The 23,172-nt window shown below is 43.7% G+C and overlaps 1 protein-coding gene across 2 annotated transcripts in view; it reads right to left on the bottom strand.

Moving 5' to 3' along the window:
• The window catches only part of CHUK (component of inhibitor of nuclear factor kappa B kinase complex), an 81,536-nt gene that overhangs the window by 53,472 nt on the left and 4,892 nt on the right, over positions 1 to 23,172 (bottom strand). For both annotated transcript variants that reach the window (XM_067538611.1, XM_067538617.1), the window contains 6 exons: positions 19,141 to 19,255; positions 11,314 to 11,383; positions 5,443 to 5,531; positions 4,592 to 4,681; positions 4,290 to 4,414; positions 4,047 to 4,154 (listed from right to left, as the gene is read on the bottom strand). In XM_067538611.1, the coding sequence (XP_067394712.1) occupies positions 4,047 to 4,154; positions 4,290 to 4,414; positions 4,592 to 4,681; positions 5,443 to 5,531; positions 11,314 to 11,383; positions 19,141 to 19,255 (597 nt within the window). The remainder of the gene's footprint in view (positions 1 to 4,046; positions 4,155 to 4,289; positions 4,415 to 4,591; positions 4,682 to 5,442; positions 5,532 to 11,313; positions 11,384 to 19,140; positions 19,256 to 23,172) is intronic.

Raw genomic sequence — 23,172 nt, 5'->3', positions numbered from 1 at the left:
CACAGATCAGCTAGTCCTATAGACCATGCTCTTAAGTATAGGGACTGCAGGTATGGGTGCAAGATCTGGGCATCCTGCTGAGATAACAGATCTGGGGTCACAGGGAGAGAACAGTATACTCCCTCGGAGAGGTGAAGGAGGACTGGAAACTACTGCCATCTTGCCCATGCTATAGCAACCACAATTACAAGGGCATTGTCTGCTTCATCTTCCATATTACTCTCTGGATTTGAAGTAATAGGAGAAAGGCACAGAGGACACATATTCCCTAGTAGAGTAGGAACACATCTGAAATGGATAGACAGTCTGCTCCTGCTCTTGAACAGAACCTTGGACACTTGTTGTGACAGATCCATTTCTGGATGACACCACAGGGCAAAGATTCTCTCCACTTCTGATGTGTTGATCTGCCAGGTTGTTGTCTTTGCCTGCTAGACAGATTGCTATCAGGCAAATGTTGGAATGGATGCACCAATCTCATAGTGCTTTAGCTTCCTTGCACATCTGTGTGAAATTAGCTCCTTGTCTATGCACATAAAACATATCTGTTGTGTTGTTGGTAATGACCTGAAATACTTTGCTTTGTAAGTGAAGTAGAAAGAATTTGAGAGCTTGACAAATAGAAAAACAACTCCATTTCAGTGTAATTACACTGATGAGAAGCAGCAGGGGATAGAGATTCAATTCTTGAAGGCCAGGACTCTGGGAATAACAGATCATGGGGAGAGAACCCCTAAGTCAGGAAAAGACAAAAGTACATTAACCATACTATAAACTCTAACTACACTAACAGGCAAAGAAAAATAAAAGTATTTACAATTCTGTTTACAGGTTTTGCAAAAGGGCTGAAGGAAAGATGACATAAGATTTCAGCTCAAGTCATGCAGTGGTAATAGGGAACTGGAGAGGCATCGCCCACACTGTCTCTTATACCTTCAGCCAGAAGCACGACGAGACCTACTGCGTGTATGTGGGCCAACGGACACTGCTTGTAAGAATTGCCGTACTTGGATGCATAGCACATACACCTACCCATATGTGGAATACACATAGGGACCAGCACTCGAAGAAGAATTGAGGAGTTCTGTGCCTTCAAACGGCAGGTCCTTTATTATTGTCTGGACTTCTCATGGGAACCCCAAGCCTTGCAGCCAAGATGAGGGTCTCATAACTACCACTGTAGCCTTGGATCTCAAAGCAGTGCCCGCTGCATCTAAAGCTATCTGCAGACTGATCCTCGCTACCAGCTGTCCCTTGGACAGCTGAGGCGTGATGTGTTCCTTCACCTCTGGTGGCCATATGTCTATTTCGATATTATGGTTTCATAGATTCTGAAGTCGTATCTGGCCAGAAGGGCCTTGTAGTTCACCATCCTAAACCGTAAAGTAACTGACAGTAAAATTTCCTGCCACATAAATTGAGTGTTGACCTTGTTTGTATTCCCTTCTCATTGCCTATTGTAACAGCCAGTGAGGAAGTGTGAGTATGTATAAAATAATGCAGCTCCTCTGGGTGCTTTGTCCATTTTTTAGAAAATGGAGCTACTGAGGCTGGTGTCTGCCAGAGTAATTTGGCAGGATCTATGGTAGCTTAGTCAGTGCAAAAAGCTACTTTCCCTGGTACTGCAGATTGGAGAAAGTCCAATTATCTGTAGGTTTGCTTCTGTACTTCTCCATGGGCATGCTGGAGGACTTCCGATATTCTTTTAAGCACTTCCTGAAAGCCCCATCTATTGCCAGATTGCAGGGTTCCCTGCAGAAACACCATCTCATCTGGCAAGGATGATGACGAGGTCATCAGTGCCAGGACCTCTTCATTTAGTGGTAGTTCAACATCCTCCTTTCGAAGTTGTAGGGGGTTGGTTCTTGGTGGAGGTATCAGTTCTGGCTCTGGCCTGTACACTGTGGGTGATGGGGGCCTTCTGGGTGGCTGGATATCCTAGTGTTCAGTCTTGTTCTGGAAGGACCATGGACCATAATATGGCCACCTCAGTATGGGCTGGTACGGTTCCACTGGCCAGGGTGTAAGGAATGAATGTCCCAGTATCTCTCCATAAAGGAGTGTCTACATTCCCTGTATGAAGATAGTGGGAATCTTCTTGGGGAATATGTCCCTGGTTCTGATCTATCATCACTGGATGCCTCATCAGAATCGTTAGAGAAAGCACATTCAGTTTTCATTCGAGAAGCTGTGCCTCTCAGTGCAGAGGGAACCCATCTCTAGGGGCACCAAGGCGGTTTGATGTCTCGGTACCGCTCCCAATGTCAAGGAGACAGCATTCCAGTTCTGGCAGGATCAACAGGCCTTTAGTGCCATGAACCTTTGCAGCACCTGAAGCCTACATGTTATCAGGTCTAGGCCTATCAGTGCCCAATCAGATATTTTTTCTGGGGTCAATGACGGAGCAGTGGTGTGCATGGGCTTCTGGCAGTGCTGAGTTCTTCGCAGATGGGATTGTTAGCTTTTCAGGACCTCCAGGAACCTGACTGTCAGTTTCAAGGTAGCTGCCTGTATTCCCACTCCATGGTCCACCAAGGGCACTCACTTAAAGGCTTGCAACCATCACTTCTCTTGGGCAGAAATCAGTCTCTCTCCCCACCTTCTGACTGGAGGTTTTTAAGGCTACAAAATTCACTGGCTTACATTCTGATATTCCCAACAAGCCAGACTGCCTAAACAGGCTGGTGCCTGCACTTTGCTTTCTCTCCAAAGGCCATGAACATCATAATTGCCAGCAATTACAAGTTACCCCACAGCTCTTTCTAAGTAGGAACATTTATTCTTAATGTGAAAGCATTACAGAAAAAACATTAAAAACCATAAAAGAACCTAAGGTTATGCTAAAAAGTTTACAAAAGGTCACCCCAATTCCAATCTCAGGCGCTGGTAGATGTCAGTCCTCCAAAACCATCAAATGGGGTGTCCCCACAAATACAAGTTTATAACTGTCTCAGATTCAGAACTGGAACCATAGCTAGAAAGTTCAACCATTTTTTGAATACATCTCAGGCCTTTGATCTCCTTTATCTGGGAACCAGTAATCAGCAGATAAAGATCTTCTCCTCAAGGGACAAGCTTCAAAAGGCAGGGTTTTTGCACAACCAGAGGAGGAGAATTTGCATTAACTTCCTGTTAGATATTTCCCCAGGAAAGCCACTTCACACTTCTTATCGCAAAACTCCATTCTTGTCTGGCACATTTTCAATATAATCCTTTGAACACTCAGGTCCCACATCACATCTTCAACCTAGAGGGGTTACATACAATGCCAGCCCCCAATAATACATAAACTTTGCATTTAAAGCAATTGGATACCAAAGATATTCAAATATTTGCCAGGGTCATAGGATTTTCTGAGACAATGGCACATTGTGTCCATTCATTACTGACATAACTCCACTGCATGCCAGACAGTACTTGAAACTGGAGACCTAAAAGAGGTCATCCCAGGTTTCAAACTAATTTTGGCTAAAATTTAGTTAAAGCTTAAAGTCCTAACAATTAATAAATTGCCGATGGCTAACTAACTGCTACTAACTTTAAATTAATTAACTGATAGGGAAGGTTGCTGAGTCGCAAAGAGAGAGAATGTTTCAAGTCATGAGGCAGTTGGGAGGGTCTAATGGCAACTGATGCGCTTAGCTCTTATATCCCCTTGCAGAAGGGCATGACAAGACTCAGGGCACAAGACTGTACTCTGGCACATGAGGTACATGTGCAACACCAGTAGGGGAACATTCTATGGATAATTACTCTAAGGAGAACCACAATATTCCAGCATTCCCCTTTTTCACTCCTAAACCATAAGAAATCTCAAAGGTTTTGGATAAAGTGCTAGATAACTGCTAGCTATTAGTTTTATTGTGTTGCAAAACACATTAACAGGAACATGCAGCACTTTTCATATTTTTGATTTGTAGTAAAATTATGGCCATTTTCCTGCAAAACTGCCTGAAATAATAAATCTGGTCATATGCATTACTGGCTCTTAATGGTTTAAAAGAAAACTCAGAGATTAATATACACAAAACTATGAATATACTTACCTACAGAGACTATTAGGCTGCGGCAAATACGTACTAAACCGAACCTCTCCAGTCATCTCTTCAGAAGCAAAGATGTGCTTTGGATTCTTTTTCTTGATTTTTTCATGCCTACAAAATAAAATTCTCTGTGTACAAATTGACTTTGTGTACTCTTATTTTACTTTAGTTCACACAGTCACCTCCCCACAAAAAGAGCAACTCTATCAGACCCAGGCACCCTCTCTCATAGCACAAATGTCTTACCAGGTAAATGGCTGTAGATTGTGTAAAAAGGGTCTAAATCCTGCAATGCATTCGAACACCATTGTTCCAAAGCTCCAATAATCCACAGTAACAGTGTAGGACTTATTCTCAAAGAGTTCTGGGGCCTAAAAAACAATAGTATCACACTATTTTTAAAATTACAAAACTCCAGAGAAATGTATTTTTTTCTACTTCTGGAAGATATACAATTTGAGGAACACATGCAAGTACAATTGTGCTGATTTATGTCAAAGTAAATTGTAAACATGGGGGGGAGGGGAGGGAAAACAGAAAAAACTTACCAAATATTGTAAGGTCCCAACAAATGATGTACATAAACTGCCCTGATCCAGATCCTTGGCATATCCCAAGTCTATTATTTTGTGAATTATCTGTAAACATCCAAGGCAAGTGTTTGATAAAACATAATTAAAAGGGCAAATTCAAAGAAATAGACTCTCAAGGATGGGCAACAGGGGAAGGGGGGAGAGAGGCAGAATTGAACATCCAAGAACAAATCCAAGATTTAAAACAAACATGAAATGCTACACAGAGTTGTTTAGCCATGTAAGCCAAGCTCATTCATTTTTAGAGCAATATGCATACACAATTCATTATCCTGAAACTAGTTGAATTGGGTTTGACTGAACACAGCATCTGAACTTTTGAGGATTTACAAGGTATATTTTGATATTAAAAAAAAAGTACACAGAAAAATAGTAAATCATGAATACCACTTTTACTAAGAAATAGATCTAACTGAGCACAAGAACAATCTTGATTGTATGAGCACCCTATAGAAATCCAAAATATATGTCAGGATACAATCAATGTCACATTGCTGATACTGGCAGGAAGCAGGAGCACTAGATGAAAAAAAATGTTGGTACTTTATGGTAAAGTGACTGATCAATTGACAAGTCTTCAAGGACAAGCAAAAAGAATTTGTAACATTAAGAGGGAATGTGAACTTTATTAAAATCATGGTTGTCCTTTGCATGAGCATCGTTCAATGGGATTCAATGCTAGACTCAGTAAGAAAGCAGTAGCCATTTTTCATTTCAATCAGTCAAGGCAAAATTGCAAAACAACCTCCAGGTCTGATGTTTGGGACAGCAAAGGTGATATTCACTGGCATAGTTATATGACTTACCTTTCCACCATCATCCTGTAGAACAATATTTTCAGGCTTTAGATCTCTGTGTATAATTCTGTTTTCATGCAAATACTGGATACCAGACCCTGAATAAAAATCAAGTATTTGACTTGAGACAGAAACAGCACTAGTACAAATCAAGTTATAAGAATCTCTAACACCTCTATCATTTCCTGACCAAAAAAGGATTAATAGACTTATGGTCTACATATTTCCCTTTAAAACAACAAGAATTGTTTAAAACATCATAAATGTTGTAACTAGCAAATTTACATTTATAGCTCCAATACTAACCTTAACTTTATCTTGTAACCTCTGCACACCTCATTAATAAATCAGAGAACCCCTTACCCTACCCAGTGCCATCTGCATTTCCACTATAGCTACCAACCAGCTGGCCTGTCAATTGCCGTGGAGAGCAGCTCTGGCAATCAGCTTGCCATCATCCAGGAGTACTGCAAACTCCTGCTTAAAATCCTCTAGCAGACTGTCTTTAAATGTTATAACGTTCTCCCAGAGGGTGAAGTCATGGCAGCTCAGAAGTGCCTGCTGATTTGCAATCCTGAGGTGAAGACTCCCTGTGAAATAAAGATTAAATCCAAACAAGTCCAGCCCCTTTGCACCTTTGCCAGTCAGTGTCGATGCTTGGTGCCCCTATCTTTCCCATTCATTAGCAGCTGGCACCAAAAAGGAACCCGGGGGATGACAGGAATACAAATATTCATATCCCTGGCAGGGGCTACTGATACCAAGATGTCCACTACTTGTGGGAGCTTAAACCTCTTGGAGATGTGACATATGTCACTGATATGGGATTCCCCCCCAAACACTTAAAACAGGCTGGATGGTGATCACTGACTGGCATGGGTTTAGTGTAACTGTGGTAGGACAAACCCCGGTGAGTGCAGCACCGTTCTGGTACTGAGCCTGGTATCTAAAAGGAAATTTAGTCCAAAACACATAACACTAAATTACCAGTATAACTAGCTAAACTAAACTAAAGAATGAGTTAGTTAGATAGATAACTAACAATAAGAGGGTATATATAAAAAGGATTGAGGGAAGCATTTATAAGTAAGCTAAAGTTTGTTGTGACAACTGTTGCTGGCAGCATGAAGGAATTGAGAGGGGTCAGGGGTAGCTCCACATTCTTATGCCAACACACAGTGGCATCAGAAAGGAGAGGGGGCTCAAGCTGCCCCATGGGTACCGCTGAGGGAAAGAATTCTCTGATAGCAATTCACAGCCAAGCAAGCACTTGAACACTTCTTCCCTGCAAAAGCAAACAGACCTCTTTTGGTAGATTTGACTCACCCTGTAATCTCAAGAAGAGGAGAATCATGAATATAGATAGTCTTCACAAACTCTTTACTATTAGTAAAATATGTTTAGAAAGCTCACATAACTGACCACATACTTTAAAGCATCTTGGGTGGAATGATAAATGTAGACAATACAAATTTGTCAATTTGTTAATAAATTGATAATTCTTAGTCTTGCCATAAGTGCAGTGGACTGGACTAGATGACCTCTCAAGGTCCCTTCCAGTCCTAGAATTCTAATTTCTCAAGACATCACTATGAGCTTGACTACACCATGGTGAGGGTTAATCCACAATGAGTTAGCATGCAATATGTAAGCCACACTAATCGCATGTATCCAGGATGGCTGTGCTCTCTTTCAATTTGCAAGAAATGGCGGGGGCTTATTGCATACTGAGCACATGGCATTCTTCGAGGGAATCCCATGGTCCTTTGTAGAAGAGTTCGAGAGGGGTAGCCGTGATAGTCTGTATACAGCAAAAACAACTTGAGTTCTGTAGCACTTTAAAGTCTTTAAAGTGCTACAGAACTCAAGTTGTTTATGGTCCTTTGTGTGCATTGTGGAATTTTTCTCATTGTGGGATGCATAGCGGAAGCCAAGCAAGTTCAAATTTAAAAAAAACAAACAAACATGATTCTACACTCTCCAGCCTATGCTTCCTTTCTGGGTGACTAGCACCATTTTCTAATTGCTGTTGGCCAGCATGCACCCTATGCTGACAACTGTGAATACACAGACACTGCTTGGGATAGGCTACATTTCAGCACTCAAAACAAGGTGGCTTTGGTTTTGGACTTCATCCAGCACATCACCAAGTAGAAATGTGGCTGCACCAGTGGCTCTTCTCACAACAGCAGCAGTGGAGAAAACAGGACAAGGAACATGAGGAGGACACTGAGCATCTGCTATTATAAGAGCTGTTTCACACACTGCACCACCATTTCTGTGGTTGGGACGCCAGCTTTGATTGGCAGGAAAGGATCATTCTGTAACCTGGAATGACCAGCAGTGGCAAAAGAATTTCAGGATAGTGAAGTCAACCTTTTATGAGATATGTACTGAACTGACCCTGGAGCTGTAGCAGCAGCATATCAACATGCAATGCTCCACACCCATGAAGTAGTAAGTCACCACTGCCATATAGAAACATGCCACCCCCAAACGTCATTGGCACATAGCCAACCAATTTAGCTCAGTGAGATCAACTATTGGGGCCACTGTCATGCCAGTGTGTGATGCCATGGAAAAGGTATTGTTGCACTGAATTATGAAGCTTGGTAATGCTCAGGAGAGCTATGGCTTTAGATACATGGGGTTCCCAAACTGTACTAGGAAAACAGATGGGATCCATCTGCCTATCATTGGTTCCCTCACCAAGGCTCAGAATTCATAAACAGAAAGATTTCTAAACGGTGCTCCAAGGCTTGGTTGACCAGGTTTATAAACATAAATGCAAGGTAGTCTGGAAAGGGCCAGGATGCTATGATCTTTTGGAAAAAAGGGACACTTTGCCCCCAGAATCAATATGGACATTAATGATGTGAAGACTGCTCTGGTTTCCTGGGAGACTCAGCTTATCCTCTGCTTCCCTGGTGAATAAAACCATTTACAGGCCACTTGGACAGAAGGAAGGAACAATTTAATTATAGTCTCAGTAGTTGCAGAAATACAGATGGCTATGCATCTGGCCATCTGAAAGGAAAGTGGCACTTTTTGGCACTAGATTGGAAGCTGCTGAAAAAAAATTGCTTAAGATTATAGCCACATGTTGTATTTTGCACAATATTTGTGAAAGTAAGGGAGACTGGGCCAGTGAGAGGAACTCAGGTAACATCACCCTGCCAGCTGAATCACCCACCCAGCTGAATCCTATACACCATCTAAGATAAAATGGGATAGGATGTAGCAGCAGCTCCAGCCCATCTCCACTAACTTCTTCTGTTTTTCCCAAAAGGACAGCGATCATCATCTTTGAGATCATCTAAGAGACGTCAAACAAGGATTTTTTTCTTTTAAAAAATTTGTCCAGATAAAGGGAAAAAGATGTTGTTAAAAAGTCTTACATTTCAAATGCTTTAACTGTTTATTAAAAATAAAGAAAAGAAGGAAAAAAAGAATTAAAATGTTTTTTAATGGTGTGTTTGCCATAGTACTAAGCAGGCAGAGGTCTCTGTATACCAAACCCTGACCCTAGTTTAACACTGTTTAATGTTAGACAGTAATTGGGTTATGTTAACACCTTTGGCCCATTTAATTCCATCTAAATTAATACAACAAACCTCAGAGATAGTAAATGGAATCTGCATGAGAAGAGCTAGAGATAGGGATTTTTGGTTGTGTTATATATGCTGTTTGAGTTTGTCACTGTGCCTTGGAGGCTGGGGACAAGGGTTGGAAATTATGTTCCTGGTTTGGCTTTGCAGTTTAGACTTGCCTTGGAGGGTCGTATATGGGGTTGGAGGGATTAGTGGGGAGCATCTGAAGGTGACCTGGATAGTAATCCCCTCTGCATCCTCTTTAGCTTGTCCTGACTCTTGATGTTACATTAGGGCAGGTGACTAGTAGGCAGATAATGGCTTTATTCAAAGAGACAAAGGGAGACCAGTGAGATACACTGTGAAGTTATTCACCAAGATGGTTCCCCAGAGATGCTACAGCAGTGGAAGGGAATTGGAGTTATACCCGGAGGAATAATTGAAGCTATACTGCATAATGTACAGACCAAAAAAAACGAAGCAATTTCTGTCTCCGATTCTGCTTTATCTCCTCTGAAGACATGGTGACCATGCAGAGAAAAGTAGATAAGGTTCTGCACCGATTGTCTGAAGTATTCAATGTTACCAGACTCTCTCTATGTAAACCTGGCAAAAACCATTAAGAGCTTTCCTAACCTTATGGTAAAGCTCTTTTCCTGTACAAATGTGTGTTACAGAGCATTTATACCTCTATAGGGAACTGGAGTCTTCGTACTTGTATGGGCGTATAATGCCTACATCTACCTCATCTAAAACCGAGAATACACTTTTCCAGTAATCACGGTCTCTACAAACAATTGAATTTCTCACAATTGAATGTTTTCACTATTGAATATGTTGTGGGAGGAGGGGTGGAGTACAGGTTGCAGCTGTGCCATACTGCAGACTGACCTTTTGAACTGGCAAATGGGGACGGAGGGAGCTTCTCCACCCAGGACAGATGTGGGAACAAGAAACAAAGGTAGATAGGCTTGAAAACGGTCAACAGGCAAACATTTGCATGAGATGGAAGTAGATTGCTTGGCTGGAGCAGCTGCCATTTTGAAAACATGTACAGGAGGGCTGAATGGATAGGGTAGGCCGAATGAGGCAGACGCCAGAGACTCAGAAAGGCTCTTAGCTCACATCCACTTAAGTGGCTGCAGCCATGCAACACCTGGAACAGAAGCTAGCAGAGCAATATAATACAAAAATAAACTGCAAAGATAGATTCATGCCAAGGTTCTCCACACAGAATCTGCCTCTCCAGTTCCAGACTGGGTCTCTGTCTGGGATTGGATTTGCTTCCCAAAAGATGCCATCAGGGTACTGAGTGAAGACAAACTGGCTTTCTGGAAGAACTATTCACTGGTTTCTTTGTGTCCTGTCTCCAAGGACACTTGCCAGTCGTCCCTGGGGAGGAGGCTGCAGGGGGAGCAGCAGGCTCCACACCTTCCTTGGGTTTGGTAATGGTATAATTGCTCAAATTACAGTCCAGTGCCTCACAAAATGGACAGATAACATTTGCACTCCCAGACATTCTCCTGGCATCCTTGGTTTTAATGCAAGTTTTCCTGAACTGTTTGCTTTTTATCTGGCAATGGTCATTGTCCCAATTGTGAACATGGACATCTGACTAGCAATGTCCACAAAAAAGATCTTTATTCTGGTGGCAGGAGACAAGGTCTTGCTGCACCAATGCTTCTCCCCATATGAGGAGGAGATCTAGAATCACAGCATAGCTCCAAGAGGCAGCACTGGGCATGTTGTAAGGCTTCTGGAGTAATCTCACAACAATGCTGATATATTCAAATCCAGAAGCAAATGGGCAATTTTGGCCCCATGCCAATTTTTAAACCGGTGGGGTGGAGGGGGAAACCCAGTCAACATCCAGTGGCGGGCACACAGATGAGTAATGGACACAAGCAAAGTAGCATGGGATAGCAGCTGGAGGAGTGCCAAAAGTAATTTGTAGTAGCATTGTGTACATGAACATTAGAACCAAATTCGTATCCAACTTCACACACTTTGAAAGCGAATTCCAGAGTTTACAATAAATACAGAGTTAATGTGCTGTAAGGAATTGCATAGTGTGTATGTGGGCATTTTCACACCAGACTAACTTGAGTTAATGCAAATTAAAACCTCCAGACTAGCCTTAAGTGTCACAAATTATTCCAATAAGCAGGACAAAAAATACTTCCACTTCTAGAGACACCTGCTTTGTTCTGATACCTTGCTTTTGCAGGGAACAGCAAAGCAGTAACATGTGGCAAACGTGTAAATGCAAGAAAGGCAGGCGATTACGTACCAATATCGCTAAGCAGAGAAAGTATTTGACTTTCCTTAAGTCCACAGCAATTTTCTGGTTTGTTTAACAGCTACAGAAAAGAAAAAATATGTCTAAGTCTGCAATGCAAGAATTATTTGTTAACATCTTCTATCCTCAACCACCACTACACAAGAAAACGTTTAAATTCATGTTTAATTAAACTGGGCTACATAATTAATTGGTCTTGTGAAAATGAATTAAAAAGTACAGAAAGAAAAAAGTACAGGAAAGTGGTTTGAAAAGAAGATTCCAAATGTGTGAAGGCTGTGGTAGTTACATATAACAGTTCTGTAGGCAGTGTTGAGCCCAGACAATGACAGATTCAAAAAACTAACAGACATGTGGAGCTCTTGGCTCCCAAGTCTGCACTTTCCCCACAGTCCTAACAAATTCATAACATTATATGAAAGCAAACGAGATTTATGATTGACCCAAGTCTCAGAAGCAGGATCACATGAGCACCCTAGCATGTACTTAAGATGCTTTGTCTGGTGATAGGAGACCCAGGAAAGAGGATGGTCACTAATGCCAAGGGAGGACAAGATTTCAAGGGTAGGAGCATGGTTGACGCTGTCAAAGGCAGCTGGTAAGTTGAGAAGGATGAGTCTGGAGTACAGGCCTTCTTATTTGGCCAGAAAGAGGTCATTTTAGACTCTGACAAGAGCAGTTTCAGGGAGCATAGAGGGTGGAAGCTGGATGGAATTGGAGAAAAGGAACTCCAGAGGTGGTTACAAAGATGGATTGAGAGGTTTGGAAAGAAGGGACTGGATGGGAGATAGAGATCTGGGTGAATGTTCTGTCATCAGGGAGACAAAAGCCTTCTGCCCTGGGTGATGAATGTTAGAAGTTGAGAAGAAAGAGGAGAAGGGGTAAGGAAGGCTGGGACAAGGTGGTGCTTCTCAGTGATATAGGAAAGCAGATGGTAACTCTGTCAGTGATAGGAGGCGGTCATGCAGGATGTTATCAATCTGTTTTTTCTTTGAAGAAATCCTGAGTGGAGGTAGAACTGGGGGGGGGGTCAAATATGGGCAGTGGCTGGGGTTCTTGTGTGGAATTCAGTGAGAGGGGGAAAAGTAGAGCTACTTAGGTGAGACAGCGGACTGAATCTGTAGTGGAGAAAGTTGGCATATTGTGGGGCTTCTGAGATGGAGAGCAAGGATGGTGAAACGTAGAAGAGAGATCATAGATGTTGATCAACTGGTGGTTTCAGAAGAACCCAGATAGTGTGGTGTGGTGGGCAGTGCTGAAGAGAGAATGATAAGAGGGAGGAATTCAGTGATAGAAAGATCATAGGGAGTAGTATTTGGTGAAGATCCAGGTGAATGAAAGAGGTAATCAAGAGTTGTAGATCAAATGAGGAGATGAAGACAGGAAGCTGGGCAACTAGATAGGGATCATTTGGGACATCAGTGTGGAGGCTAAAGTAGACAAAATGTGAAGCATGGGAGCCAGGAGTCAGTCACTGAGGATGTGAAAGTGAAAGGAACAAGAGAGGAGCCAAATGCCCCAACTATGATTTGTGCAGGACAATATTGTGCAAGGGGAATGGATGAGGAGGGATTGCTATAGAAAGAGTTGCAGCAGATGCAGTATTGGGGGGAAGGAGAGCAAGAGAGAATCCAGGTCTCAGTGAGAGCTGGGAGATGGTGAAGGTGTGGTTGGAAGCAGTTTTTTTTAAGATGGATTTGGCATTTTAGAAGGACCAGGAGGGAGGAAATAGCTGTGAGGTGTGGCAAGCAGCCGGCTCCCCTCTAGTGGGTCTCACGCTTGTACTGTTTGTAGTGGGCCAGGGTATCTCCAGTCACCCCATCTTCCACAAGGAGGGGGTACGGACCCGGGCCCACCCGCTCCTCTGGGTCCCAGCGAGAAACAGCTATGTGCTGCTGGCACCGTGTTCCCAGCTGCACTGTCTTCCCCTGGGCTAATTTTCCCCCTTCTTCTGGCTTCTTGAGCCTGGTACGTTCCTTCTGCCAACAGAACTCTGCGCTCCGATCTGCTCCTCCACCCAACTCAGCATGGCATTCCTACTCCTCCAGCTCATGCAATGACTGTTTGGAGCAGAGGGTTTTTATGAAGCACCTGGCTGGTCCTTAATTGGCCTCAGCTGCTCCTAATTGCCCCCTAATAGCTCTTAGTTAGTCAGCAGGGAACAGAGCCCTGAGCATTCTGGGGCTCACATATCTCCCGTCCAGCACTCTCCTACTGCCTTCTGCCCTTGCTATATCACAGACGTCAGAGGAAGCAGCATGTGAGTGAGGGAGGGCTAGGTTGGGGCAGATGATTATGGAAGTGAGGAAGGTAAAACAGGTATGTGGATTTGTGGAAGTGAGAAAGAAGAGATGAAAGTGTACCGGGGGGGAAGGGGGGGGGGGGAGAGTGGGGAGCATAACTGAAGAGGGTAGCAAATGCTTAGTAGAGCCAGCCATGCTGGGGGCAATCCAATGGACAGTTAATAAGGCAAGTGTTTAGCTTTCCAGTAATGATCAACCTGGTGGCAAAGAGGTCCACTTGGGGAGAACCCCACCACTGAAAGATGCAGGTTGCTACCTCTGGATGGAGGGACCACTCATGGCAAGAGCAGAAGGACCTGCTGAGTCGGTCCACCAAAGAGTTGTTGATCCCCGGGAGATGTACTGCAATTGGGTGAATGCTATGCATGACACAAAAGGTCCTAGAAACTCATGGCCTCCTTGCACAAAGCCAGGGATTGAGCTCCCCCTTGCCTGTTGATATAGCATATGAAGGCCGTATTTTCCATGAGTATCTGCACCAGTTTGTTGGTAAGATGTGGTAGGAACACTGTGCAAACTAAATGAGTTGCCTGAGTTCTGACATTGATATGTAACCGCAGTTCTGAGGTCCACATACCCTGGATCTTCAGGGAACCCAAGTGAGCTCCCCATCCCCGGTCTGAAGCACTGGAAATCAGTGTCACCGACGGCTGGAGCACCTCAAAATGCATCCCCGCGAGCACCAAGCGCGGAGCCACCCACCACCCCAGAGAGGTAAGTACTTCCAGAGGAATCATAAGTATCCTGTCCATGTAGCACCTGACTGGAGAATACACCGATGCCATACACGTCTGGAGGGGTCTGAGGTGCAATCTGGCATGGGGAACCACATAGGTGCAGGTCGCCATGTGGCCCAGGAGGCTGAGGCAAAACCTCGCTGTCATGAGGGGGTGGGACAAAACACAGGTTATAATGTCTGTCATAGCCAAGAATCTTTCCTCTGGAAGAAATGCTTTGGCTTCGGACGAGTCCAGCGTAGCCCCAATGAACTCTATCCTTTGTATAGGGACTAAAGTCGATTTTTGCTCGTATATTAGGAGGCCTAGCATCTGAGCAAATGTTTTGGGTCATCATGATGCCAGCCTAGACCTGAGACCTTGACCTGCCCCTGATGAGCCAATCGTCCAGGTAAGGGAACACTTGCACCCCTCCCTTTCGAAGGTATGCCGCTACTACTGACATGCACTTGGTAAAGACTCTTGGCACAGTTGAAAGGTCAAAGGGGAGCACTACAAACTGGTAATGACGGTCTCCTACTGTAAACTGTAGGAACCTACTGTGGCCAGGGAAGATTGTGATGTGAAAGTAGGTGTCCTTTAAATCGAGAGCGGCGTACCAGTTGCTCGGATCCAGAGAGGTAATGATGGAGGCGAGGGAAATCATATGGAACTTTAACTTTGTTTAACTTTTGTTGAGGCATCTTAAGTCCAGGATAGGCCTCAGACCTCCGTTTGCCTTTGGAATTAAGAAACAACAGGAGTAAAACCCTCAACCCTGTAGGGCCTGGGGAACCTCTTCCACTACACCCACCTGCAAGAGTGCTCGCATCTCCTGTTCAAGTAATTGCTAAAGAGAAAGGTCCCTGAAGAGGACAGGGAGGGAAGGAGGCAAACTGGAGGGTATAGCCAAACACCACTGCACTGAGCACCCATCCATTCAAAGTGATGGTGGCCCAAACTAGGAAGAAGCAGGCCAAATGGAAAGAAAACAAGGGGGGATTGGATCTGCAATTGAAACTGGTAGGTCACTCCCGGGCACTTTCAAAAGGCCCATTTTCAGCCCCGATTATGGTGGCTAGGGCCTGGCTGTGGCTTTTTGCCTCTTTATTCTTAGGGGTAGAGCTCATCTTCCCGTCTGTCCCTCTCGTTAGCGATGGTGACCACTAGGGAACCGGGCATGGGGTGGGTATAGAGGTATTCAAACCCCTTTGCCGGAACATACTATTTTTTCTCTGCCCTTTTGACGTGGGGGCAGGGAGGCCGGGGTTCGCCATAACACTTTGGCTAATTTAATCACCCCTTTATGGACCGGGAGGGCCACTCTGCTGGGACCCGCCAAATCCAGAATTCCAAAGAGCTCGTCTAGTGGCTCATTCAGCTCCTCTATCTTAAGGCCCAAGTTAGAAACGACCTTTTTCAATAAGTCCTGGTGCACTCTGAAGTCGTCTAATGGTACCGCTGATGACAGTCCCACAACTGCCTCATCCGGGGATGATGATGAAGAGGCCGGAAGCTGGGGTGTGGGAGGTGCCTCTGCTCTGGGAGGGGTAGATCTCCCTGGGCTCGAGGCACGCAAGTCCTCACAGTTGGATTCAGACTCCAAGAATGGCGCCGAACCTTGAGGGACGGAGGACTGCAACACCAAAGTTCCTCTCCCAGAGCCGGGGAAGGAGAGCAAGAGAGAATCCAGGTCTCAGTGAGAGCTGGGAGATGGTGAAGGTGTGGTTGGAAGCAGTTTTTTTTAAGATGGATTTGGCATTTTAGAAGGACCAGGAGGGAGGAAATAGCTGTGAGGTGTGGCAAGCAGCCAGCTCCCCCCAAGTGAAACCCCACCAGTAGGGCCACGGTCCAGGCCACTGGCCCTGAGGCCATGCTCCCACTGGCTGTGCTGTAGGGAAGCTGGGCATCAGTGCTGCTGTCCGCCTTGTATGAGTAACCTCCTCGCTGTCCGAGGACGAACAGCTATCTGATGGCCATGGTGGTACTGAGCTCAAATATCACACAGTGCCGTGTGAGGCATGCTGTTCCGGCACCAGAGAGTGGTGTGGGCAGCCCGAGCAGTGGGCATGCTGGGACTAGCTCTTGTCCTTCAGTTTTCTACATGGACCAGGCAAGCAAGACCGCAGTGCTGGGGAGACGTGCCACAAGTCCAGTGACCTCCATTGCTCCGGAGCTTTGAGGCGGTGCTTCGCACGGAGCTGGTCATCTGGAGCCCAGTGTCAGGAGCCTGGTCTGGTACCGTCCTGACCTGGAGAACATGGTCTTGACTCTGGGGACCACCTGTGCACCGGTGAATAGTACCTCAAAGAAGGGGACTGTCCGGCAGATCTCTCCCTCGAAACACTGCCCATTATTGACAGAGCCGACTCTCAGAGTGGACTACCATTCCTCGGTGTTGGAGGCATGAGCAATGCCAGGAGGTCTTTCATGGCTTGGAAAGCCTCTAAAATTGATGGCACCACCAGGCAGAGAGGGCCTCTACTGCTACCTGGAGTCGGTGAAGGGCCCGGTGCCAGGGTCAACGCTGGCAACGGCGAGGAACCCTTCTGAGGCAGGGGTGAATGGCAGCCCAACCCAGATCTCACCTGGTCCCCTTTAGCTTTTTCTGGAGGGGAGCGTCCCCACTCTGCGCGAGTATTCTTTGGCCTCTTCCTCAGCACTGGGGATGGTGAACAGTGCCAATATAAAGCAGAAGGCACTGGAGGAGCACCACACGCCAAGGCCGTTGTGCTCAGTGTCAAATCAGATCTACCGGACTCCAACATCAGTCTAAGTTCCGACTCCACAAGGACAGCCTTAAGATGGATATCCCACTTTTTCTTGGTCCGAGGGTGAAGATTTTGCACCTTCTGCAGATTTTGCACCTCTCACTGATGTGCGCTTCTCATAAACACTTTAAACAACTTTGATGCAGGTCACTCCTTGGCATGGGCTCCTTACACAAAGCGCAGGATTTGAACCCCGGAGAACGGGGGATGCCCCAACCTTGGGATTCTAACAACTAACAGGCTAACAAAACTGGAACAAACTATAACTAAAGTATTAACTATCAACTATGAACTACCAACAAGAACAATAACCACTAAGTATAGCAAGAGGATTTGCAAAGGCAAGAGACGTTCCAGCACCGTCACTGGCGGCAAGAAAGAACAGAGGGAGGGGTAGCCGATGGTGCCTATATGTGGGCATATAAGCATGCTGCTGCAGGGAGCGCTAGAGTCGGCTCCTATGGGTACTACTGGGGGAAAAGTTGTCCGGCACCGGTGCATGTGGTGCACACACACCTAATTTGGGAATGGACATGAGCAAGCACTCAAAGAAGAACTAATAAAACCAAAACCTAGTATCAGACTATTTTCCAGGTTTGGTGCTATGTCACAGACCTTTAACTAGATATTGACATCAGTGCAAAATAAAGATGTCACCAAACAAGTGCAGAAAAGAGATGAAAATGAGATCATAGGTGATTAAAAATACACTGCTGTGCTTCTCTCTCTTTAGGTGTTAAGCATTAGAGGTAATCAATTGGATTAGAGCATTTCACTTACAGAATTTCCATAGGCACCAACACAGCTTTCAAGGTCTCAGAAACCTAACAAATGCTACATTGAAACTAGATTTCATGTAACCAAGGTCTCCTGAATCTCGCCCTCTTCCTTGTCCTTAGAGTTTCGCCATGCGCCTAACCACTGAAAGCAGAACCTCTGAGGGGGGCTCCTGCTATCCATATTGTAAGATCAGCATCCAAGCTGGTATCTCTATATATCCCTAACCTATCCCAACCCCTCTGGGATCAGATTTTCAATTTCCTCCTCCTGAGAATTTCCAAGCAGGGATTGGTCCAATTGCTTCAAATAAAGTCAGAAGTAGTTAGCATAGAAAACACAGAGAAGATGAAAGTGAAGTGGAAAAAATTGTGGGTATGATAGACCCTATAAAAAGCCTAGATAAACAGGATAAAGTTAGTTACTGGATTAAACAGAATTCAAAGTCTCACACTGTTAAAGCCCATTTGTCTCTCTTCCAGTACTTAGTCGATGGCACATCTCTGACTTGTCTGCTATTTACATTGTTGTCAAGAGCCTTTATCATCATTTTAGATACAAGACCAAATTCTTATCCAGTCCCCATTTAATTACCTTTGTTTCTTTGTCTACAAATGAAAGATAGTCATTCCCAATTCCCACTGCAAAGAAAGGGAGCACTAAGCATCACTGCCCCCTGCTAAACTACTAAAAGGTGCTGGTGAATATACCATTAAGAAGTTCTTCCAAGGTGCTGTCTAGTGTCTTCCCAAATTAAAGTCACCTCTGCAATAGCCTAAACACATTCCTAAATCAATAGGAAATATTAGCACTTTGGTAGCTTCTTCAGCCCAGGAAGATTCTACACTGATGAACACCATGTGAGAATCTAAATAAATTGTGAATTTAGTGTGACATATTTCATACTTTTACATATTGCAGAATAACTTCTCTATTATGTATCTATATCAAACACATTGATGGTTAACTAAGGGCTTGACTTGACTACTAGAATTAGTACCACACTGATATAATTCCCATAATGGGGACACACTGCTTCAGTGTAAAAAGGGGATTGCACTTGTACTACTCACCACTGTAAGATGCTCTCGTGCAAGCCCCTTCTTACACTGTTGTGGTGCACCTGTGGATTTGCTCTTGTGTAGTTACACAGGTGCAAAAACCCCAATCCACTTAGTCCCACAGATAGTCACGAGTATGAAATCAGCACACTCACTTATTCAGCAATAATTTCAAATAAGCAGGTTTTACCTTCCTCAGATCACCTCCTGAACAGTACTCCATTGCCAGAAGAGGGACATCATTAACTAGGAAGTTCATCTCCTCTGGAACTTCACAGGCCTTTACTACATAGGGGTTGTTTAACCTAAACACATGGAAAGCACGATGAAATCTTGATAGTTATTTCAGCAGAAGATCAAGAAGCAGAAGCAGCATCAAATGTGTTTCAAACATGTGACCAGCAAGATTTATTTTCCCAAAACATTTAAATGATAAAAAGTATGATGGCCAGCATATAATTGCTAGCAAGTTACCCTAGGACAATAAACAAAGTTCACAACTCCTAAGAACAAGCAGATCAGTGATGAGCGGAAAGATAGTCTTACGGTTAAGGAATGGATTGGGACTCAAGAAATATGGGTTCAAGTCCCAGCTTCCTATGTGACGATGAGCAAACACTTAATCTGTACTTCAGTACCTGTATAATGAGGATAATACTTCCTCACCTCCCAGGGGGTGTTGGGAGGATATATTTGCTAAGGCCCTCAGATACTTTGCTATGTAAGTACTTAAGGTGGAAGATATGTACATAAAGAGAGGGGAGCCATTTAGCCATCTAATATATATTTCCTGATCATGTCTGAAAACACACCTGTCAACTTCTCAAAAATAACATAAGGGAAACATAGGCCAAAGCTGGGAACATTGAGATTGTTTCCAGCTGAAGTACACACAGCAAAATGAGTGTCAAAGATTTAAGGTGTTGCAAAAAGCAAACTCTGTAACACGCTAAACATTTCCATTTCTTTTTAATCTTGTCTAGTAATTTTTCTTTCCCTAATCTCTATTTTCCTTCTAGATTTTCCAGCCTCACTCACATATTCTACCATTCAATCATAACTGCCCCTCAGACTGTTTTTTCTATCATTTTTGCCCTTTTTAGTTTTCAGCTAATTCCTTCTCAAAAGGCTCTCTCACACTCTCAAGACATTTTGTTCTTTTTTTATGGTGGTTACCTCTTTATCCATTTTTACAGTCATGTTTTCTCTCTCCTTTCAGTCTTTCCTTACCACTGTTTCTTCCCTCTCTCTTCTTTCTTCCATTTTTACTTCTCCTTGGTCCTCCCCACTCTACCCCAGTTTCTAGTGCTTAATGTGGGCAAAAGCACTGGCCGGGCCAGGCCTCTAAATACAGGTAAGAATTTCAGAGAACGACCCCCTAACAGTGAGTGCACAGCTATCTTTCACCAGCCCAGGAGAGATCCAATGCTATGCCCAAGTCTGTTTCAGGCCCTTGCCTCAGGATCCCAACCTACTGTTCAACACAAACGTATGAATTATACAAAATACACCCAACCCTGGCCTTTCCCCTTGCCTCTGTGAGCCTCCTGCCCTCAAAGAGAATGCACCCCCTCCTTTAGCAGGTGACATTTTCTCTAAGTCAGTATTAAACGGTACTGTATTACTGAAGGTGCAGTGATTCTGATAAGATGTAGAACAGAAGTTCTGACCTTTCGTGTTTATTAGGAATTCTATGCCATGTGTGAACCCAGGTGTTTTGGCCAAATTACAATATGATTAGTTATAATTCACCTAAAATTCTCCGAGCAGTTTTAATTGGCTATAGTAACCTTCACTTCATGTTCTAATTTGAAGCATATGTTAAACAGCTGGCCAGATTCCATCTGAGAGGTAGCTGAATTTTAGAGGCAGATGTCATTTCTATGCACATATACAACAGGCCAAAGTTCTCTGGACTCCATGATGATGAAAGGAGTTATAGAAATACAAGATAGCGCTGCATCAGCACAGAAAGCCATACAGGTTTATAGTGAAATTCCATGGACAGAGATTATTATTCTAATACAGTAGAACCTCAGAGTTACGAACACCTCAGGAATGGAGATTGTTCGTAACTCTGAAATGTTCATAAATTTGAACAAAATGTTATGGTTGTTCTTTCAAAAGTTTGTAGCTGAACATTAACTTAATACAGCTTTAAAACACTACTATGCAGAAGAAAAATGCTGCTTCCCCCCTCCCCCTTTTTTGTAAGTAGTTTATGTTTAACAGTACTGTATTTGCTTTTTTTTCCCCTCTTTCTTTCTTTTCTCTGCAGCTGCCTGATTGTGTACTTTTGGCTCCAAAAAAGGTGTGTGATTGACTGGTCAGTTCATAACTCTGGTGTTCATAACTCTGAGGTTCTACTGTACTGTCTTACAGAACAGGCTCTTGTTATGTGATCACTTTCATTTTCTACATTAGAAATACACATGTAGCATATATAACTGATGAACACGAGACTGAAAGATAATGCACAACACTCACATGCAGTACTCAGGAAAAACAGGCTGAAAGCCATTTCAGCAAAGACGCTCATGAATCAGAGCAGTAGCAGAAAATCTATGCAACAGAATATACTGGACACAAATATGGATCTGGGCCCAATATACTTCTGCTCCAACCCTTTGGCCTGAGCCTTTCATTATACAGTATCTATCCAACTGAGATTAGAAGCTCCATGAACCAGGCACATGTGTGTGTAAAGTGAAATGCACACTTCAAGCACTAGATAGTAATAATTAAAATAGGTAACTAGTTACTATTAGTATGACTTTGGCTTACTGTGATTCATGTGTGTGTCACAAATGCTAATGGAGACAAAGAAGAATTAGGTGCCCAAGATGCATTGATAATAGCTTCACACCTGCAGAACAGCAGCTGAACTTCTGCAGGCACTTTCAAGACTGGTTCCCTGTGTACATAGCAGAGCCTTGAATTACACTCCTGTCAAATGCAGCTCCAGGTCTGCCTTGTGCCCTTCCTGATGTTGAATTGTCAGGAATGCTGCTAATAGCTAAGGAGACCATCCACTACAAATTATCCGTAAAGCACTCCACTCTTTTAAAAAGGTCTAACGTTTCCAGGTTTCAAATTATAGAAAATCTTGTCCTTAAATTTTTACACCATTAGAACTTACATTTATTTTCAGGTTCTGAGCATCTATGGCACCTTCAGTGAAAAACTTAGTTTCTATTTTTGTTTGAGACTGAGAATGGAAATTCATTAATAGTAGTTCCAGCCGTGTTAGTCTATTTTTAGCAAAAGAGCAAGAGTCCTGGGCACCTTGAAGACTAACAAATTTATTTGGGCATAAGCTTTCGTGCATCCAGCGAAGTGGATTTCTGCCCACAAAAGCTTACGCCCAAATAAATTTGTTAGTCTTTAAGATGCCACAGGACTCTCATTGTTTTACATTAATATTAGATCACTAGTGCATAGCCAGTAGATCTCAACATATTAGGCTTGTACCCGATTGTAAAAACATTCCAATATATTTCCAGTGAAAAATATCCTGTCCTGGGGGAAAATATTATATAAACTAGAGCTAAACTAAACAGCAAGAAATCAGAATATGTAAACTTTTAGTAAAACTCTTACAAACACATAGTTAAGGTGGTGTGTTAATGTTGCTACTGCACATCACTGCCTTCTCTCTATACACCTCTGGAACACCAAAAAACCAGTCACAAATGTTGGGAAACAAGAAATAGTTAGGGGGCCCCCAATATATCCCTTAAAAGGGTGTTAAGGTTAAAAAGAACAATCAAACTCCAGAATGCCAGGAAAAGCACAATTAAGGTAAGAATTCCCACACAAAACACCCAGACAACTAACTCTGCTATCCCCTTTGGAATGCTATCATCAGAGACATGGCAATTCAGTGTGTAATGATACTGGGGGAATGCAGTCTCATGATTCCAATTAAGTGTTTGTCCAACAACTCCTGAATGATACAGTGTGACTGGGGCCAGGGAGGCTCTCAGGTGTACTAGAAAGACAGGAGGGCCCCAGGCCAATATGGTGGGAGCTTGGCAGGCTGCATTCTGGGACGAGCTTCCAAGACTCCATTGGATAAGGTGTTTGCGGAACTGGACTGAGCGCTCCACTCCTCATACAGCCTCAGGAAGCTCCGATATGTTGGGATAAGTTTCTCCCTGAAGCTGCGTGAATAGCAGAACTCTCAGGTGCACTCCCAGATAGCTTCCCCAGCTAAAAAGCC

Source organism: Emydura macquarii, unplaced genomic scaffold (assembly GCF_026122565.2).
Source record: "Emydura macquarii macquarii isolate MOO-44397 ecotype Brisbane River unplaced genomic scaffold, CSIRO-AGI_Emac_v2 contig_67, whole genome shotgun sequence".
Taxonomy (NCBI): domain Eukaryota; kingdom Metazoa; phylum Chordata; order Testudines; family Chelidae; genus Emydura; species Emydura macquarii.
Note: the sequence above shows the minus strand (reverse complement) of the source record. Positions and strands in the feature narration are given on the sequence as shown.